Genomic DNA, 15,990 nt, shown 5'->3' with positions numbered 1-15,990 from the left:
TAAAGAATTTTTAAAAATGGTGGTTTACAGTCAATCATGTTGTCTTCCTAGCTGCTTATTAAAATAAAAACTGGTTGTATATACAGTAGGTTATTGTACAATTTTGCTCCCAGATTTCATAATCAGGTATGATTTTACTGTCAGTGTCCTGTACAATCTCACCCTGTATCTAACTCCAGACTGGAAGTAAAGGTGCCACAGAAATTGATTTTCTTGTTAGCTCTGAAACAAACTAATGGATGAGAAGCTCCACTGGTTGTTCTTTGAACAGTTCAGCTCCAAATTCAATGTATTATGGTCCTAAACACATGAAGTCAACCACAATCATGTGTGATAGATTCCAGATCGTATGACTAACAACATTCCAAGGCAACCAAATAAAAGTCCAGTCACACAACTAGTGTCTGAGTCACATGTTATAAAAATGGAGAACTCACTGCGGAAGTCCAAAGTCAAAATAGAATTCATTCTTCTGACTAAAACTAAGCCGTAATGTTGAACCAAATAACTGCTGCCTTTGTGGTGCTTTAATAAAACTACAGATCACCTGTCTTTCCACTGTGTTTACACTGAAACCTTCTGGCAAGTTTCTTCACACTGGTTGTCAAACCAAACCCTCCAATCAGCTGCACACCAGTAAATATCTTCTGCCATCTACAGGAAGGAAGGAACCAGCTCACACTGAACACAGGTCCTCATGGAGAACATTAACACACACATTTGTTGGTAGATGCGTTGCTTTAAATACCATAATCTGTCTCGATTGTTAACTGTTTAGTTCTGTTGACAATCTAGTTCCAAGTGTACAATAACCCACGACCTTGAATGCAACATAAACGCCCCCATTTCATTATAGAGGGACGTTAACAAACAAATAAAAACAAATTGTTCATATCCGAATATTTATACTGGAAAATAAATGTATTACTACTTCTTAGTCCTGGTATTAAGCCTAGTACTAGAACTAGATTTACTAATGGGTAGATTGGGATACATTGTAAATTACAGTGTGTGTGTGTGTGTGTGTGTGTGTGTGTGTGTGTGTGTGTGTGTGTGTGTGTGTGTGTGTGTGTGTGTGTGTGTGTGTGTGTGTGTGTGTGTGTGTGTGTGTCGGTTGGTTCCAGTAGGTGAAGGTGTGGCGGGGAGGAGGAGGAAGCCTACTGTCAGGAACAACTTTTCCGGTCGTCCGTCCTCATTCCGCCGCCCGTCGGGTCGTGTCGGTGGGTTGGTGTCGGTACCGGAGCGGAGGGCTGAGTAACGCGTCACACACCGACTTCTCCGGTGCGCATGTTTGTGTTGCGGAGGATTCGTGTCTGACATGAACTAAAGTCCCCCGGAGGTCACGTCACGGTCACGTTAATGGACCACAGCTGTATGTGAGGCGGACCCGGTAGGACCGAGGGCCACAGGCTGAACCGACTCGACTGGTCTTCCTTATTGACGGACCTCATCCAGGTAGAACCGCACATTGAACACCATTCATGAGCGCGGCGTGAACTCGCATCGTAGTCCTTCATTGGTTCATGTTGTTTGTGAGTAAATATGATGATCAGAGTGTGGATCAAATGAAGGGAGGACAAGGTCTGTGTGGGGTCTCATTCATGGAGGACACGCTCATCCCAAGTTGTTCAAATCAATCCACTGGACTTGTAGAAAGTTCCTTGAAGATGTTTCACCTCTCGTCCAAGAGGCGTCTTCAGCTCTGATGGTGGTTGGTGTTGAGGCGTCTTCAGCTCTGGTGGTGGTTGGTGTTGAGGCGTCTTCAGTTCTGATGGTGGTTGGTGTTGAGGCGTCTTCAGCTCTGGTGGTGGTTGGTGTTGAGGCGTCTTCAGCTCTGATGGTGGTTGGTGTTGAGGCGTCTTCAGTTCTGGTGGTGGTTGGTGTTGAGGCGTCTTCAGTTCTGGTGGTGGTTGGTGTTGAGGCGTCTTCAGCTCTGGTGGTGGTTGGTGTTGAGGCGTCTTCAGTTCTGATGGTGGTTGGTGTTGAGGCGTCTTCAGCTCTGGTGGTTGTTGGTGTTGAGGCGTCTTCAGTTCTGGTGGTGTTTGGTGTTGAGGCGTCTTCAGCTCTGGTGGTGTTTGGTGTTGAGGCGTCTTCAGCTCTGGTGGTGGTTGGCGTTGCCTCAGCTGGCCACTCCTCAGAGGTTAGAAGCTGAAGCAACACCAACTACCACCAGAACCAAAGAAGACTCTTGGATGAGAGGTGAAATGTCTTCAAGGAGCTTTCTTAAAGTCCAGTGGATTGATTTGAACAGCTTTGGTTAACCATGAGTCCAGTATTGGACCGTGTCTACCTGTGGAGGTTACTGCAAGAAGACCACCTGAACTGCTGATCTGCTGTTGGTAAAACCCAAACCCAACCTCTACCCTGGATGTCTCTGAACACACACTTCAGTCACCAGTGTCTTGAATGAAGACTCATGAAATGCTAATGAACTGAGTGATGGAGCCCTTATGTATGTACACAGGTAATCTTCAACTTACGAACATTTATAGATTGTCCTGCCATTCCCTTTCTGCCACAGCCCCCATGGGGGCAGCACCGCTGCGTTCACGCAATTCCAGCACTCGTCACTTGATACAGTGCGCATATTCTATTGGCTGACAGCATCCGGAAGTGTGCTATGTTCCGTGAGTCTCGAACTTCTGTGAGACACAAAAGTGCTTTAAACAGTCTATCAGTGTTTTAAAGGTAATACAGATAGAAGGTGGTTTAATATCAGAATGGGGGGGGGGTCATAAATGTTTAAATTAAATGATGATAAATAGTTTGTAGGTCTATCGCTGAATTCGTTAATCGTGTGTGGTTCCTGGAACGCATTAATCGCGAATAACAAGGGCCTACTGTAACTAAGTACCCTGAGTATTTAGCCCCGCTATGAGTCACAACCCAACTTCACTGCACAACGGGTGTGATTCAGCTCTTTATAAATAAAGTTGACTTGACTGTTGTTGGATGCACTTAAAACTGGTGGCGAGTTCCTTGAAATGTTTTCTTTTTCTTCTTCTCAAGGATTAAAATGTAAGGAGCAAAAGTTTAAGATAAACTAATCTGAATGCTGGTACAGGATGCATGAACCATTGTTTATGGGTTAGGTTACTGACTGGAAACATTACCTGACACGAACTCTGAACACTGAATCTGAGTGTTTTAATATGATGTTAACTACTGGTCGAGTTAACTGATAAACTTAATAGAAATAAAACAGAGTAATCAAACATAAAGTGGCATCTTGTCATTCATGTAAGTGTGGTGGAAATCCTCTGTGGATTTAAGCTTAGCTTAGCCTCTAAATCTCATTCAGCGGAGATAGAGATGTTACATTGCGGTACTTCACTATTTTATTTATTATGTGTTGTTTTAATGTCCTGTGTTTCTGGTCAGTCTTACTGAATAGACCTTTAGTATTTAGAGCAGTAATGACATTTAAATTCCCTCAGATTGCCTTACAAAGAATTCAACTTACCAACAACCTCTTGGAACCAATTATGTTTGTATGTTGAGGACTACCTGTATTTAAGTGCTGCTGTTCCGTGGGTAGATATAGTAATGTATTGGTTGACTTCCATAGTTTCAGTAGTCTTCCTCTCTGCTCCGTTAACCAGCCCATCTCTTTCTTACCTCTTATTTCTTGTCTCGCTCATCTTTTTGCAGCCCTTCCTCTTCTACTCTTCCCCATCACTTCTAATAGCGCCACCATGCGTAGATTCAGTTCTGAGGGATCCCTGCTCGAAATTGACTTCCTCCCATGGAAACGGATGCCACTGAGGAACACGGATCATCAGAACAGCAGAGACTCTGGCACCTACACACCTCGCAACAAGGTAGATGAGCTGGATGCCACGTTAACCAGCCCAGCTATTCTGGAGCCGATAGGGAGTCCCGGCGAGGCGGCGAAGAAAGAGCTGAACAGGGAGCGCAGTGTCAGCGCGGAGAACCTGAGTGTGCAGGGGAAAAGGGACACGGTCCATCTCGGCGTAGCCACCATCAACGCGGGTTGCAAGGCCTACAGCGACGGCCAGCTGGCCCCGGCTGCCCAGGGCAGCACCGAGAGCGTGGAGCAAGAAGAGCTGCCTCCCCCGTCCCCTTCATCTTCTTCCAATACTTTCCCTTTCAGGAACAAGCTTCACAACAAACCCAAACTGTCATCGGCTAAACTGCACCTCAGGAGCCTGTTTGGTCAGGTGGGACAACCGTCAGAGACTCTTATTTATTTGTGCTGTTACTTTTACGAAAGGTTAGATTAGGTTAGGTTTGCTTGTTCCTGCTGGACGGTGTTCAGTCTCCGGTCACTGGTAACGTTAGAACATCATCAACATGTCAATATGTTGTGACCACATCACCTGAGCGGCATATTTGCTTATGGGAGGAAAGTTTGAGGCAAAAAACTGCACAAAAAGGAATCGAACCTGGAACCTTCTTGCTCTGAGGCAACAGCGTTACCCGCTGCTCCACCTAGCCGCCTATCACTGTACATGCTTACGTCTAGTGATTCCTGGTGATGTTAGCAAACATTGTTTTATGCCTCTCTTCACTTTGTGCTTTCTGTTCCAGAGTCCTCATTCATCAAACTCCAACCTGTTCAATTCAGAACAAAAAGACAGGTAACAACACGATCCTGCCTTCACATCAGTTCCAAACCAACTGACTGCTACTGACACTCTCGAACACCACCAATATTACACTCACCGACACCACACACACCGACATGCACCAACATCACCGACACCCAACGGTATTCCTGAAGGTGTGCTCCTGACACTTTTTGAGTGATGTCACAGCCATGTCTTGGTTCTTCTGCTAACCTGTGCCGCCCTGTCCTCATGATTGTAGCGCTAGAGAGAGGAGGTCTCGTCTGCAATTTATGCGTCAGTGGAGTCAGGTGGGCCACAGTCGGAAGAGGAAAATCAGTCGGGAGGAGCTGGAGGAGTGGGGCCAGTCCCTGAATGCACTGCTGGCCAGTCAAAGTGAGTACAGTGTAGTGTTGATGTTTCAGAAAATATCACTGAATGGAGTGTGAGCACCATTAGATTGGGCATATTACTGTTACTGTTAACATCCATCCATGCATCCACTCATCCATTCATCCATCCATCCATCCATCCATCCCCAACCCCTTACCTGGTGAGTACCTCGGTCCCCACTATGCTAGAGGACCGAGACGATTCAGAGTCTGCAGATCCATCAGAAAAATGATCAGAATCAGAAAATAATTCATTGCCAGGTACAGTAACGTTTACCACGCGAGGAACTTGACCAGGTGTCGGGTGCATTAAAAGGTGGCAAGAAGCAATAAGGAATAAAAATCTGAGAAAAAAAATCATTCTGAGTAATGATTGACTAGACGCAGGTGATGAAATCAGTCTGTTTTGAATGAGGAAAACAGCGATGACGTCACCTGCAGTAATCCCCAAAATTATTAGTGCACATTGCCATCTGTGACTGCACCCACAACCTACAGCAGTCTAACATCATTAAAGCCTTAAATCTCTGAAACACCAACAGGATGTAATTTTGCTGACTTTACTAACCATAACCCTAACATAAACCTAATCCTAACCTAAACATAACCCTAACCTAAACATAACCTAACCCTAACCTAGACCAGACCGTCAACACCTCTGTAACAGTACAAATGACAAAGTACAAGTTACCACTTTAAATGTATTCAGAGAAGTAATCCGGTTATCACAATGTTAAAGTAATGTTATTTAATTACTTACCAAATCTTTTGTGGTAAGTAATTACCACCAACAACCGGTTCCATATTTGAATACGAAATATGGGATGGGTTGTTGGTTTATGGTTCATTGATCCACCTCTCTACAGAAATCACTGGAAACTTTCTAAAAACTATATGAAATTAGTTTATGGTCACTTAGAGCCCTCCTTGGTGAAATTAGATTTTTCTAGGTGAAGACAGAAAGTTATCCTGACCCGTCTCTGACTAACGGCCTGTGCAAACATATGAGGGGAAGTGTGTAAGGTTTTACAGTGCTGTTTCAGTGTGAATGTGTTGATGGCCTTACGGATTGTGTGTGAGTGTGTCCATCTGTTATTACTTCCATGCTGTGGTTAAACTCAAAGAACCTTCCTCCTCTTAGATGGTGTTTCAGTTTTTGGAGCGTTCCTTCGCTCGGAGTTCAGCGAGGAGAACCTGCAGTTCTACCTGGCCTGTGAGCAGTACAGACACTCGTCCAACAACTTCACTCTGCACAGGAGAGCCAAGGACATCTGCAGCACCTACATCCAGCCAGGAGCCCCCCGGGAGGTACGGGCTGGTTTCATGTTGGCTCAAACTGCAATAGAACCAGATGCCCAGTTCTCCTAGTGTGAATAGAACGTCGTCTGATCCTGCGTCTGATAGGCCAACACAACTGAGTGTGTGTGTGTGTGTGTGTGTGTGTCTGTGTGTGTGTGTGTGTGTGTGTCTGGTAAGAGAATAACTGTCATAATGATCACTTCAATATTTAAACACTGATTCATCAGTTCAAACACGAATAAACTATTGTCCAAATTAAATTTCTCTCTCTCTCTCTCTCCCTCTCGTTCTCTTTCCCTCTTCATCTCTTTTACTTTTCTCAAAGTTACAGTCAACCCTCGGTTTTGGAACATAATCCGCTCCAGAAGGCTGTTCCAAAAGCGAGTTGTTCGAAATCCGAAACTATTTTTCCCATTATAATTAATGTAAATCATTTTAATCTGTTCCAAGTCTAAAAAACAACTTTTTCTAAGTTTTTTTTTAAACTATTTTACACCATAAACTGCACTGTTTACCATAAATAAAAGGGTAGAAATAGATACTGTTTTATTTTAATAAAAGACATCCTATCAAACTTTGAACACAAATGCGCTACGGAGGAAGCCTCCTGGGCAGTTCGCTCGGCTCCCGAGTGAGTCGCGTTCAGGTACGCTCCTGAGTGAGTCGCGTTCAGGTACGCTCCTGAGTGAGTTGTGTTCAGGTACGCTCGGCTTCTTTCGGTTTGGTCGAGAGCCGAATTTTGGTCGAGTTCAGAGACGTAAAATTCTTGGATTCTCTGGTCGAAAACCGATTTGGTCGAGAACAGAAGCGTTCGAAAACCGAGGTTTGACTGTACTTTTACTTCATCTCTTACTTTTTTCAAAGTAAGGTAGATGTTTGATGTAAGTTTTCAAGGCACCAGAAAAGGCAGAAATCATTTTAGATTTTTTTTAAAACTTCATCATAACATTCTTTAGAACCTTTTTAAAGGGTCTCAAGCAAACCTTAATTTATCCTCTGTAGCTTGGAGAATATTACTATAAATAATAATCAATGTATTTTGTGAAATTAGTAATAAAAATAGATAATGGATTCATTGTGTTAAATCATTGACAAAATTCTAATAATAACAAATGAACACCGTCATTCCCCTCACAATCTCTCCCATCTCTGAAAATAAATAAAAGGTCAGGAGATGTTTCAGGTGATCAGAAAGATCTGAACGGGCCAGTGGATGAATGTGGAAGTGTTTTTCTCGTTTCAGGTGAACCTTGACTGTAAGACGAGGGATCTGACCATCGAGCTGCTGCAGGCTCCCTCCCACACGTCCCTGTCCCTCGCCCAGAAAGGCATCTACTCACTCCTGGACACAGACTGTTATCCACGCTTCCTCCAGTCGGACACCTACCTGTCCTTAATGCAAGAGGCCGAGGAGAAGCCACGCCTGAACTCTGAAGCAGGAACACTGACTAACTGGTTTTCAGGACGGGTTGATCATTAGCACAAAGATGGAGCTGCTGCAGGTTGTTGGTTTAATGGTGTAAACACACACACATGCACCCGTGTGCACGTGCGCTCACACACACACACACACACGCACACGCACACATACGCACACTGTTTATAGGTAAATTAATAATTCAAGAACTTGGGAGTACTATTCAATTTATTGTAAATGTCTTTAGGCTGAGTTAGCCATGTCACAAGTCCTGTTCTCTTCTACAAACACAGGTTTGATGTTTTGGGGAATCAGATAAAAAAAAAGTCTTCTTTTCATTTCTTGTCTTGTTTTTTCTTCTTGCCCTTGAGCTACAGCTGTAGATCCAGTTAGACTTCAGGAAACCTGAGGTTTTTCTTTACACAGTGAACATTAGCCATAACACACAATCAATAAAATTCCTGTTCTTGACCAGCGTTGCCATGGTTCAGTAAAACCTCCGCTAGCAGAGGAAAAACGAGTTCAGCAAGGAACAAGTTGCTGAATTGTTACTCAATACTGTGTAATTTAACTGTGTTAAAGGACTCCTATTGATTCAAGTCTGGGGAAGTTTTCAGTCATTGTAAAGTTTGATGAGAGTCAAACTTGAATCTTGTGAGAGTCCCCTACACACACCATCACACCTGCTTGTTTCACACAAGTGCCGCTCCTGAACTGGATCACCAGTTGGTATAGCAACAGAGCCTCCTGGATGTTAACCGGAACCACATGTAAATCTGTATCTGGAATGTATAAATGACGTTTTCAATCATGCTGTAATTAATAAATCCATTCACACCATGTTTCTCTGTATGACAGTAAAACTAGATCCTTGCGGAAGTGATCGGTTCCTCCCCGGAACGTTCTGCCTGCTCTTGTTTCCCCCCGAACGGAGAACAGTGACGGACCGCCGCCGGTTCATTCTACGCCATTAAAATACGCGCTTGATTGTTAAGCTAGTTAGCGACCCAGACTCGTTTTTACTGAACTTTACGAAACCTCCAACCATGGAGACAATTTTAGAGCAACAGCGTCGCTACCACGAAGAAAAGGAGCGGCTGATGGACGCGAAGACCAAAGAGATGCTCCACAAGAAGTCCACGGTGAGCGGGGATGCTAACGGACGGGGAGCGTCGGGGCCGTCTGCTCGTCTGTTGATGGCTTCATGTCGTTTCTTCTTTTAACAGCTGCGGGAACAGATTAACTCCGACCACCGAACCAGAGCGATGCTGGACGTAAGCAAAACATTAAATTCTTTACAGATGGTTAATGTTAGTACCGGCAGGTTAATGTAATGTTAGCACCGGCAGGTTAATGTAGTGTTAGCATCAGCAGGTTAATGTAATGTTAGCATCAGCAGGTTAATGTAATGTTAGCACCGGCAGGTTAATGTAATGTTAGCACCGGCAGGTTAATGTAATGTTAGCATCAGCAGGTTAATGTAATGTTAGCATCAGCAGGTTAATGTAATGTTAGCACCGGCAGGTTAATGTAATGTTAGCATCAGCAGGTTAATGTAATGTTAGCATCAGCAGGTTAATGTAATGTTAGCACCGGCAGGTTAATGTAATGTTAGCATCAGCAGGTTAATGTAATGTTAGCATCAGCAGGTTAATGTAATGTTAGCATCAGCAGGTTAATGTAGTGTTAGCATCAGCAGGTTAATGTAATGTTAGCACCGGCAGGTTAATGTAATGTTAGCATCAGCAGGTTAATGTAATGTTAGCATCAGCAGGTTAAATTAATGTTAGCACCGGCAGGTTAATGTAATGTTAGCATCAGCAGGTTAATGTAATGTTAGCATCAGCAGGTTAAATTAATGTTAGCATCAGCAGGTTAATGTAATGTTAGCATCAGCAGGTTAATGTAATGTTAGCATCAGCAGGTTAATGTAATGTTAGCATCAGCAGGTTAATATAGTAGTGTTAGCATCAGCAGGTTAATGTAGTGTTAGCATCAGCAGGTTAATGTAATGTTAGCATCAGCAGGTTAATGTAGTGTTAGCATCAGCAGGTTAATGTAGTGTTAGCATCAGCAGGTTAATGTAGTAGTGTTAGCATCAGCAGGTTAATGTAGTGTTAGCATCAGCAGGTTAATGTAGTAGTGTTAGCATCAGCAGGTTAATGTAGTGTTAGCATCAGCAGGTTAATGTAATGGTAGCATCAGCAGCTGAACTGTCCTTAATACAGTTGTAAGTAAATTCTGTCGAGACAAATTGAATGATGTATTTATTAAGAAACTATATAATGCACTACCTGTTAATAACCAAAGAAGAACAGGTGAAATAGATCAGACTACAACAAGTGTGTGTGTGTGTGTGTGTGTGTGTGTGTGTGTGTGTGTGTGTGTGTGTGAGAGAGATGGTTCTCAGTCAACCAAAAAAAAAAGAGAATAAACTAGACTTTAGGATGGTTCAAGAAGTTTCAGAGGACCAGAAAACCTACAAACAACTCAGTTTTCTCGTTAGGAGTCGTGCCCATTCACACACACGAGTCCCCCCCCCCCCTTTCAGGCGAGCTGTAATAGTGAGTTGTATTAGTGAGCTGTGATAGTGAGCTGCACTCAGGTGTGAACGGTGGGAATGGAGGTCAATGTGTTCAGAGAGGTGTTCTTTAACTCCTCTCACATGAGGGGGGGGGGGGGGGGGGCTCTGGACCAGCAGTATGTCTAGAGAAAAATGGTGATGCTGTATGAACCCCGCTACCCGAAGTGAAGCATGATGGGAGCTCAGTGAGATGCTGGGGCTGCTCTCCTCCTTGGTCACTGGAAATCTGTAGCGTATATATCAGGGTCTCCAAACTTTTTCCTGTTGGGGCCAAATCTTTTTTCCCTTCTCTGATGGGGGGCCAGGGTCAGTTTGGAACAGAAAAACTGACGATCGCAGGGGCGTAAATAAGGGAGGTGTGATATGAACATTCTCTATAACCTGGAGGGAGGCTGATACTTTTTTCACACCACTGTGTTTCTGAATTCTTGTCGCTGCCCAGCATGGAAACAACTCCAGCATGTTTTTGTTTCCACAGAGATATATGGAAGTCGGTGCCAATCTAAGAGATTCCTATGAAGACAAAGACGGGTGAGTCTCTTCCAGTGTCTAAACTCACACTGTGTGTGTTCCCCGACACTCCGATGTAGGTACAGAGGAGGAGTCGTTGTTTTTGTCTGATAGATACCGACTGCTTTTACCCACTGGGGTCCTAAAAACAATCAAATCCGAGTCCTTAAAAATATTAGATTTGATCAATGACAGTAGGTCAGAGCACGAGCTTTGATCTTTGACCTATGCAAGTCAGTCAATGCAAAATTTTGGATTCAGGGGTGTTGCGGGATGTTGCAGTCTGTGACTGCCTCTTTAATATCTATCAGACGTTCTACTACACTGTTCTCATTTTGTTTGTTTTCCAGGTTCTAGGGGTTGGTAGGGTTAGAGAGGACCAGTATATGTAGAGACCAGGAACACCGTGTTTTTCATAATATGACTCGTTTTGTCTTCCATTGTACTTATCATTCTTTTGCCAGTATGGCTGTAAAGTTAAATTTCATTATGTAACCCTAACGACCCTGATAGCCTCACACCTGTCCCTTCTCATTTATTAAATGTTTGTATTTTTAAAACCGTAATTAGTCCGACCTCTTTTTCTCTTTGTTAGGATGAGACGAGATGAACTCGCTGCCATCTCGGGACCCAATGAGTTTGCAGAGTTCTACAACAGACTGAAACAGATAAAGGAGTTTCACAGGAAGCGCCCAAATGAGGTAGTTGGACTCGAATCGCTCAGAGTGGTCTGGAACGTGTTTAAAAGAAGGAACAATGCTAACATCTTGATGTGCTTCTCATAGATTTCCATTCCCATGGCTGCAGAGTTTGAGGAGATGATGAAGGCCAGGGACAACCCCAGTGAGGAGGCCCAGAGTAGGTCCAAACACACTCACAACCGGTTCGATTCCAGTTCTAGTGATTTTCATGGTACTGTGCCTCTGCCAAAGCTTCCCGTCTTTAATGAGCGAGACATCTCTGTCCGCAGACCTGGTGGAGTTCACGGACGAGGAAGGATATGGGCGCTACCTCGACCTCCATGACTGCTACCTGAAGTACATCAACCTGAAGGGAGCTGAGGTCTTGATCTGCCAGAGTCTGGTTTATTTGTGTGTTCAGACCGAGATGCCCGTTGTAATTTGATGATGCTCTCTCCCCCCATAGAAACTCGAGTACATCACCTACCTGTCGTCGTTCGACCAGCTGTTCGACATCCCAAAGGACAGAAAGAACGCCGAGTACAAAAAGTTGGTTGCTGTCAGCCGTCTCCTTCAGGGTACCCCTGGACACAGTGTGCTGGTTTACTGATTTCATTGAACGTCACATAACAGGTATTTGGAGATGCTGCTGGAGTATCTTCAGGACTACACAGACCGGGTCAAACCTCTGCTGGACCAGAACGAACTCTACGGAAAGGTTCTGATGGACTTTGAGAAAAAATGGGAGATTGGGACCTTTCCAGGATGGCCAGTAAGTTCTCCAGACTAGTTCTTCCTCTGTGGTGGTTTTGTTGTGGTGTCGTCTAACCTGTCGTTTTGAAATGCAGAAAGAGACGAGCAGCGCTCTGACCCACGCTGGAGCTCATCTGGACCTCTCTGCGTTCTCCTCCTGGGAGGTGAAAACAAAAGATCTCTAGATATTTTAAAGCTCAGATTGAACGTTGGTCTTAATGCTGGTTTGATCAATTCTCCCCACAGGAGTTGGCTTCCTTGGGTCTGGACAGACTGAAGTCTGCTCTCATGGCTTTAGGACTGAAATGTGGAGGGTGAGTGTGTTTGTATGCAGAACGTCCAGACATACAGAAAATAATGGTGCAAAAACTAAAGTAAAAGGAATAAACAGAAAATGAAACTCTACACCTGAACCTCCTTTTTGTGTGTACAGTATTTTCCGCACTATAAGGCGCACCTAAAAGCCTATAATCTTCCCATACACCTACAGTGCACTTTATAATCCGATGCACCTTATATATGGATTAATATTAATATTAATATTGGTTAAAAACAAGATCGCTGAAAAAAAGTCGGCGGTCTGTCCAGCAGTCATGCCACACTACGACACCAGGGGGCGCCTTCAGAAGGCACTCTGGCCGGTAATCTGGCAGGACAACGCTCCCTGACAACAGTAGTGAGGGGGCGTTGTTTAAATGGGTCATTCATTAAAGGTGCGCCTTATAGTCCAGTGTGCCTTATAGTGTGGAAAGTGTGTGTGTGTACATGTATATACTGAATTAAATTTATATGTGTGTATATATAAGGGAGGGGGAGAGATGATGGAATGAGTTGTGCAGTTGAACTTCTTTTACTACGATTTAAGCTAAACGTCTTCTGTTTAGTCTGATCCTTGTGTTGATGCTGGTTGGGTGGCTTTTCTTAGTCTGTGGAACTTCTCTGGAGCTTCACCTTTACATTACATTCACCTTCTGACGCCGGATCATGTTCTCATGTTCAATAGGACCCTGGAGGAGAGAGCTCAGAGACTCTTCAGCACCAAAGGAAAATCCCTGGAATCTCTGGACCCCTCACTGTTTGCCAAGAACCCCAAAGCCAAAGGCCCCAAGAAGTTAGTGGGTGTTTGTAACTTTGTGTAATCCAGACGTCATATTTGTTTTCTCTTGATTCACAAACTTCTCCATCCATCACTCTAGAGACACAGAGCGAAACAAGGAAATTGGCTTCCTGGAGGCGCAAGTGTACGAATACGTGGAGATCCTCGGGGTGAGTCATTGTGTTATCACTCCTCTTTTGAAGATGTACACTAAAAGGATCTCACCCGGCTTACTGAGTTGTCCTGTCGGTGCTCACAGGAGCAGAGGCAGCTGACTCATGAAAACGTCCAAAGGAAACAGGCTCGAACTGGAGAGGAGCGCGAGGAAGAGGAGGAGGAGCAGCTCAGCGAGAGCGAGAGTGAAGACGAAGACAACGAGATCATCTACAATCCCAAGAATTTGCCTCTGGGCTGGGATGGCAAGGTAACCCCAGCTAACGTTAGCATGTGTGCAACCAGTACCCCAGCTAATGTTAGCATGTCTACAGCCAGCAGCTAACCACCACTATCATAGCTTTTCAGGACTTTTGACGTTATCTTGTGGCTTCGATCGCTGCCCAGTGGTGGTTCTTCACTCCACCTAGTGGACAGGTGTTGCTCCTAGCAGCTCTAGGCTAACTCTATTGTGTTTGTGAAATGTTTCGCTGCAGCAGGTTTTAGCCTGTCTGCTGCTGTGTTGTAATGTCATCTAACACATTTCTCATGAGATCTTGAAAAACTTCTCGTTTGTCCGTATCATCGTGTTTTGATTTCTCTGAATGAACCTGACGCTGCTTCCTGCCCTCAGCCCATTCCCTACTGGCTGTATAAACTCCACGGCTTGAACATCAATTACAACTGTGAGATCTGTGGAAACTTCAACTACAGAGGCCCCAAAGCCTTCCAGCGACACTTTGCAGTAAGTGGTGGTTTGACTTGAAGATCCACAGAGAAGGCAGTTTATCGGAGCACCTAAATATAATCCTGTTTATAGTAACTGCATTCCTTTGCAGCTAACCGTGTTTTTTGCTGTTTATTCTGCAGGAGTGGAGGCATGCTCACGGTATGCGCTGTCTTGGAATCCCCAACACAGCTCACTTTGCCAACGTCACACAGATTGAGGACGCTGTGTCTTGTAAGACTCTGGAGCTCGGTGATGAAATCCGTGTCGCGAAAAATGTTCAAAGTTGGTTTTGATCAGTGGTTTGTGTTTTTTGCTCCAGTGTGGGCGAAGCTGAAGACCCAGAAGGCTTCGGAGCGTTGGCAGCCGGACACAGAGGTGAGTGCGTGGAGTCAGGATTATAGATAGTATCACGTTACGTGGTCATCGGACAATATTGACGCCATACAATATTACATTTCTAGGAGGAGTACGAAGACTCCAGCGGAAATGTCGTCAACAAGAAGACGTACGAAGATCTGAAGAGACAAGGCCTCCTGTAGAAAGACACGGCGACAATAGTTCAAGATTTTTGTAATCATACAGGTTATTTTTTATTTTTTACAGGTTATTTGTCTGTAGTAATGTTATACACCCCCTTGTGCGATCAGTTCAAAATGTGGCAACCATTGATCATTATAATAAACATCACATTTTTTCAGAGTGCTGTGGAACGTCGTTTAAAGATGAATTTACCAGGAGGCGCCAATAATTTTACATGTGTGCTTTGGTCTGTGTGAAACACACTACATGACTTATCAAATGCTGGAAGTGAACTTTCAGAACATCACAACATTCAACCTAAGAACAGGTTGGAAAGCTCTGAGTATAAACAGAACATCAGAGAGTTTTCCTCATGCAGTGAAGATGGTGAGGTTCCACTGATGTTCCTGTGTTCACATGTTCTTCAAGGAATGTCTGCTGTCAATACTGAACCAACTTCTACATATATGACAGTAACACTGTGCCCACATTGTATGTATGACAGTAACACAGTGAACCCACATTCTGTATATATGACAGTAACACAGTGTGCACACACTCAGTATGAAAGTAACAGTGCGCACACACTATGAATGACAGTAAAGCAGTCAACCCGTATTCTGTATGTATGACAGTAACACAGTGAACCCATATTCTGTAACCCACTGTGTGGGTTCACTGTGTGAAGCTGGAAAGGAAGGAAAGGAAATCATTCTCATTCATTCTGATGAATCTTTACCTGGTAAGTGTGTGTCCAGTCGTCCAACAGCCAGACCGTCCATGTGCCGACTGTATCCATCACATGTTGGTGGATGGATACAACATCAGTGAGACCGGATCTTGTTCTTTACCACGTGTTGGTGGATGGATACAACATCAGTGAGACCGGATCTCATTCTCATTGGTGGAGTAAAGATGTAGCTTGTGTGTTTTCTGACTTTTGCATTTCTTTTCTTTGTCATTGTTCACGTAACATATATAATTAATTATACACAGGTAAACTTTGCATGTCTTTTGGTTGATAAAAATGTTTAGTTTTCATAATTTAAAGGGTTTGGGGAGTTTTTACAGGCTGGAACGGATTAAAATGATTTTTGTTATTTAAATGGTTAAATGTTGTTGGACTTAGATAGATAGATAGATACTTTAATAATCGCGGAGGAAATTGTACATATCCACTGTGCAGGCATTACTTAACGAATTAATACTGGAAAAATTGAATAAAGACCAGGAGAAAAAGAAACACATCACAGGACATACCACAAGACAGACACTACACTAACAGACAC

General features: G+C 43.9%; 2 protein-coding genes across 2 annotated transcripts; both read left to right on the top strand.

Annotated features, from left to right (window-relative positions):
* Positions 1–1,194: 1,194 nt before the first annotated feature.
* si:ch211-152p11.4 (regulator of G-protein signaling 8) lies at positions 1,195–8,505 on the top strand. The gene is made up of 6 exons (XM_068332390.1): positions 1,195–1,455; positions 3,652–4,181; positions 4,552–4,601; positions 4,831–4,964; positions 6,102–6,268; positions 7,503–8,505. Exons 2-6 carry the CDS (start codon positions 3,696–3,698, stop codon positions 7,737–7,739), a joined length of 1,074 nt encoding a protein of 357 aa, XP_068188491.1. The 5' UTR covers positions 1,195–1,455; positions 3,652–3,695; the 3' UTR covers positions 7,740–8,505.
* A 107-nt stretch (positions 8,506–8,612) lies between these two features.
* sf3a3 (splicing factor 3a, subunit 3) lies at positions 8,613–15,737 on the top strand. Its single transcript, XM_068332388.1, has 17 exons — positions 8,613–8,818; positions 8,903–8,950; positions 10,739–10,791; positions 11,366–11,471; positions 11,556–11,628; positions 11,741–11,832; positions 11,917–11,999; positions 12,084–12,222; positions 12,299–12,367; positions 12,450–12,517; positions 13,207–13,314; positions 13,400–13,469; positions 13,559–13,723; positions 14,087–14,197; positions 14,323–14,413; positions 14,502–14,557; positions 14,644–15,737. The coding sequence occupies exons 1-17, from the start codon at positions 8,723–8,725 to the stop codon at positions 14,719–14,721; spliced, it is 1,506 nt and encodes a 501-aa protein (XP_068188489.1). The 5' UTR covers positions 8,613–8,722; the 3' UTR covers positions 14,722–15,737.
* The last annotated feature ends 253 nt before the right edge of the window (positions 15,738–15,990 follow it).

The sequence above is a fragment of the Antennarius striatus genome, chromosome 14 (assembly GCF_040054535.1).
Source record: "Antennarius striatus isolate MH-2024 chromosome 14, ASM4005453v1, whole genome shotgun sequence".
Classification (NCBI taxonomy): domain Eukaryota; kingdom Metazoa; phylum Chordata; class Actinopteri; order Lophiiformes; family Antennariidae; genus Antennarius; species Antennarius striatus.
Note: the sequence above shows the minus strand (reverse complement) of the source record. Positions and strands in the feature narration are given on the sequence as shown.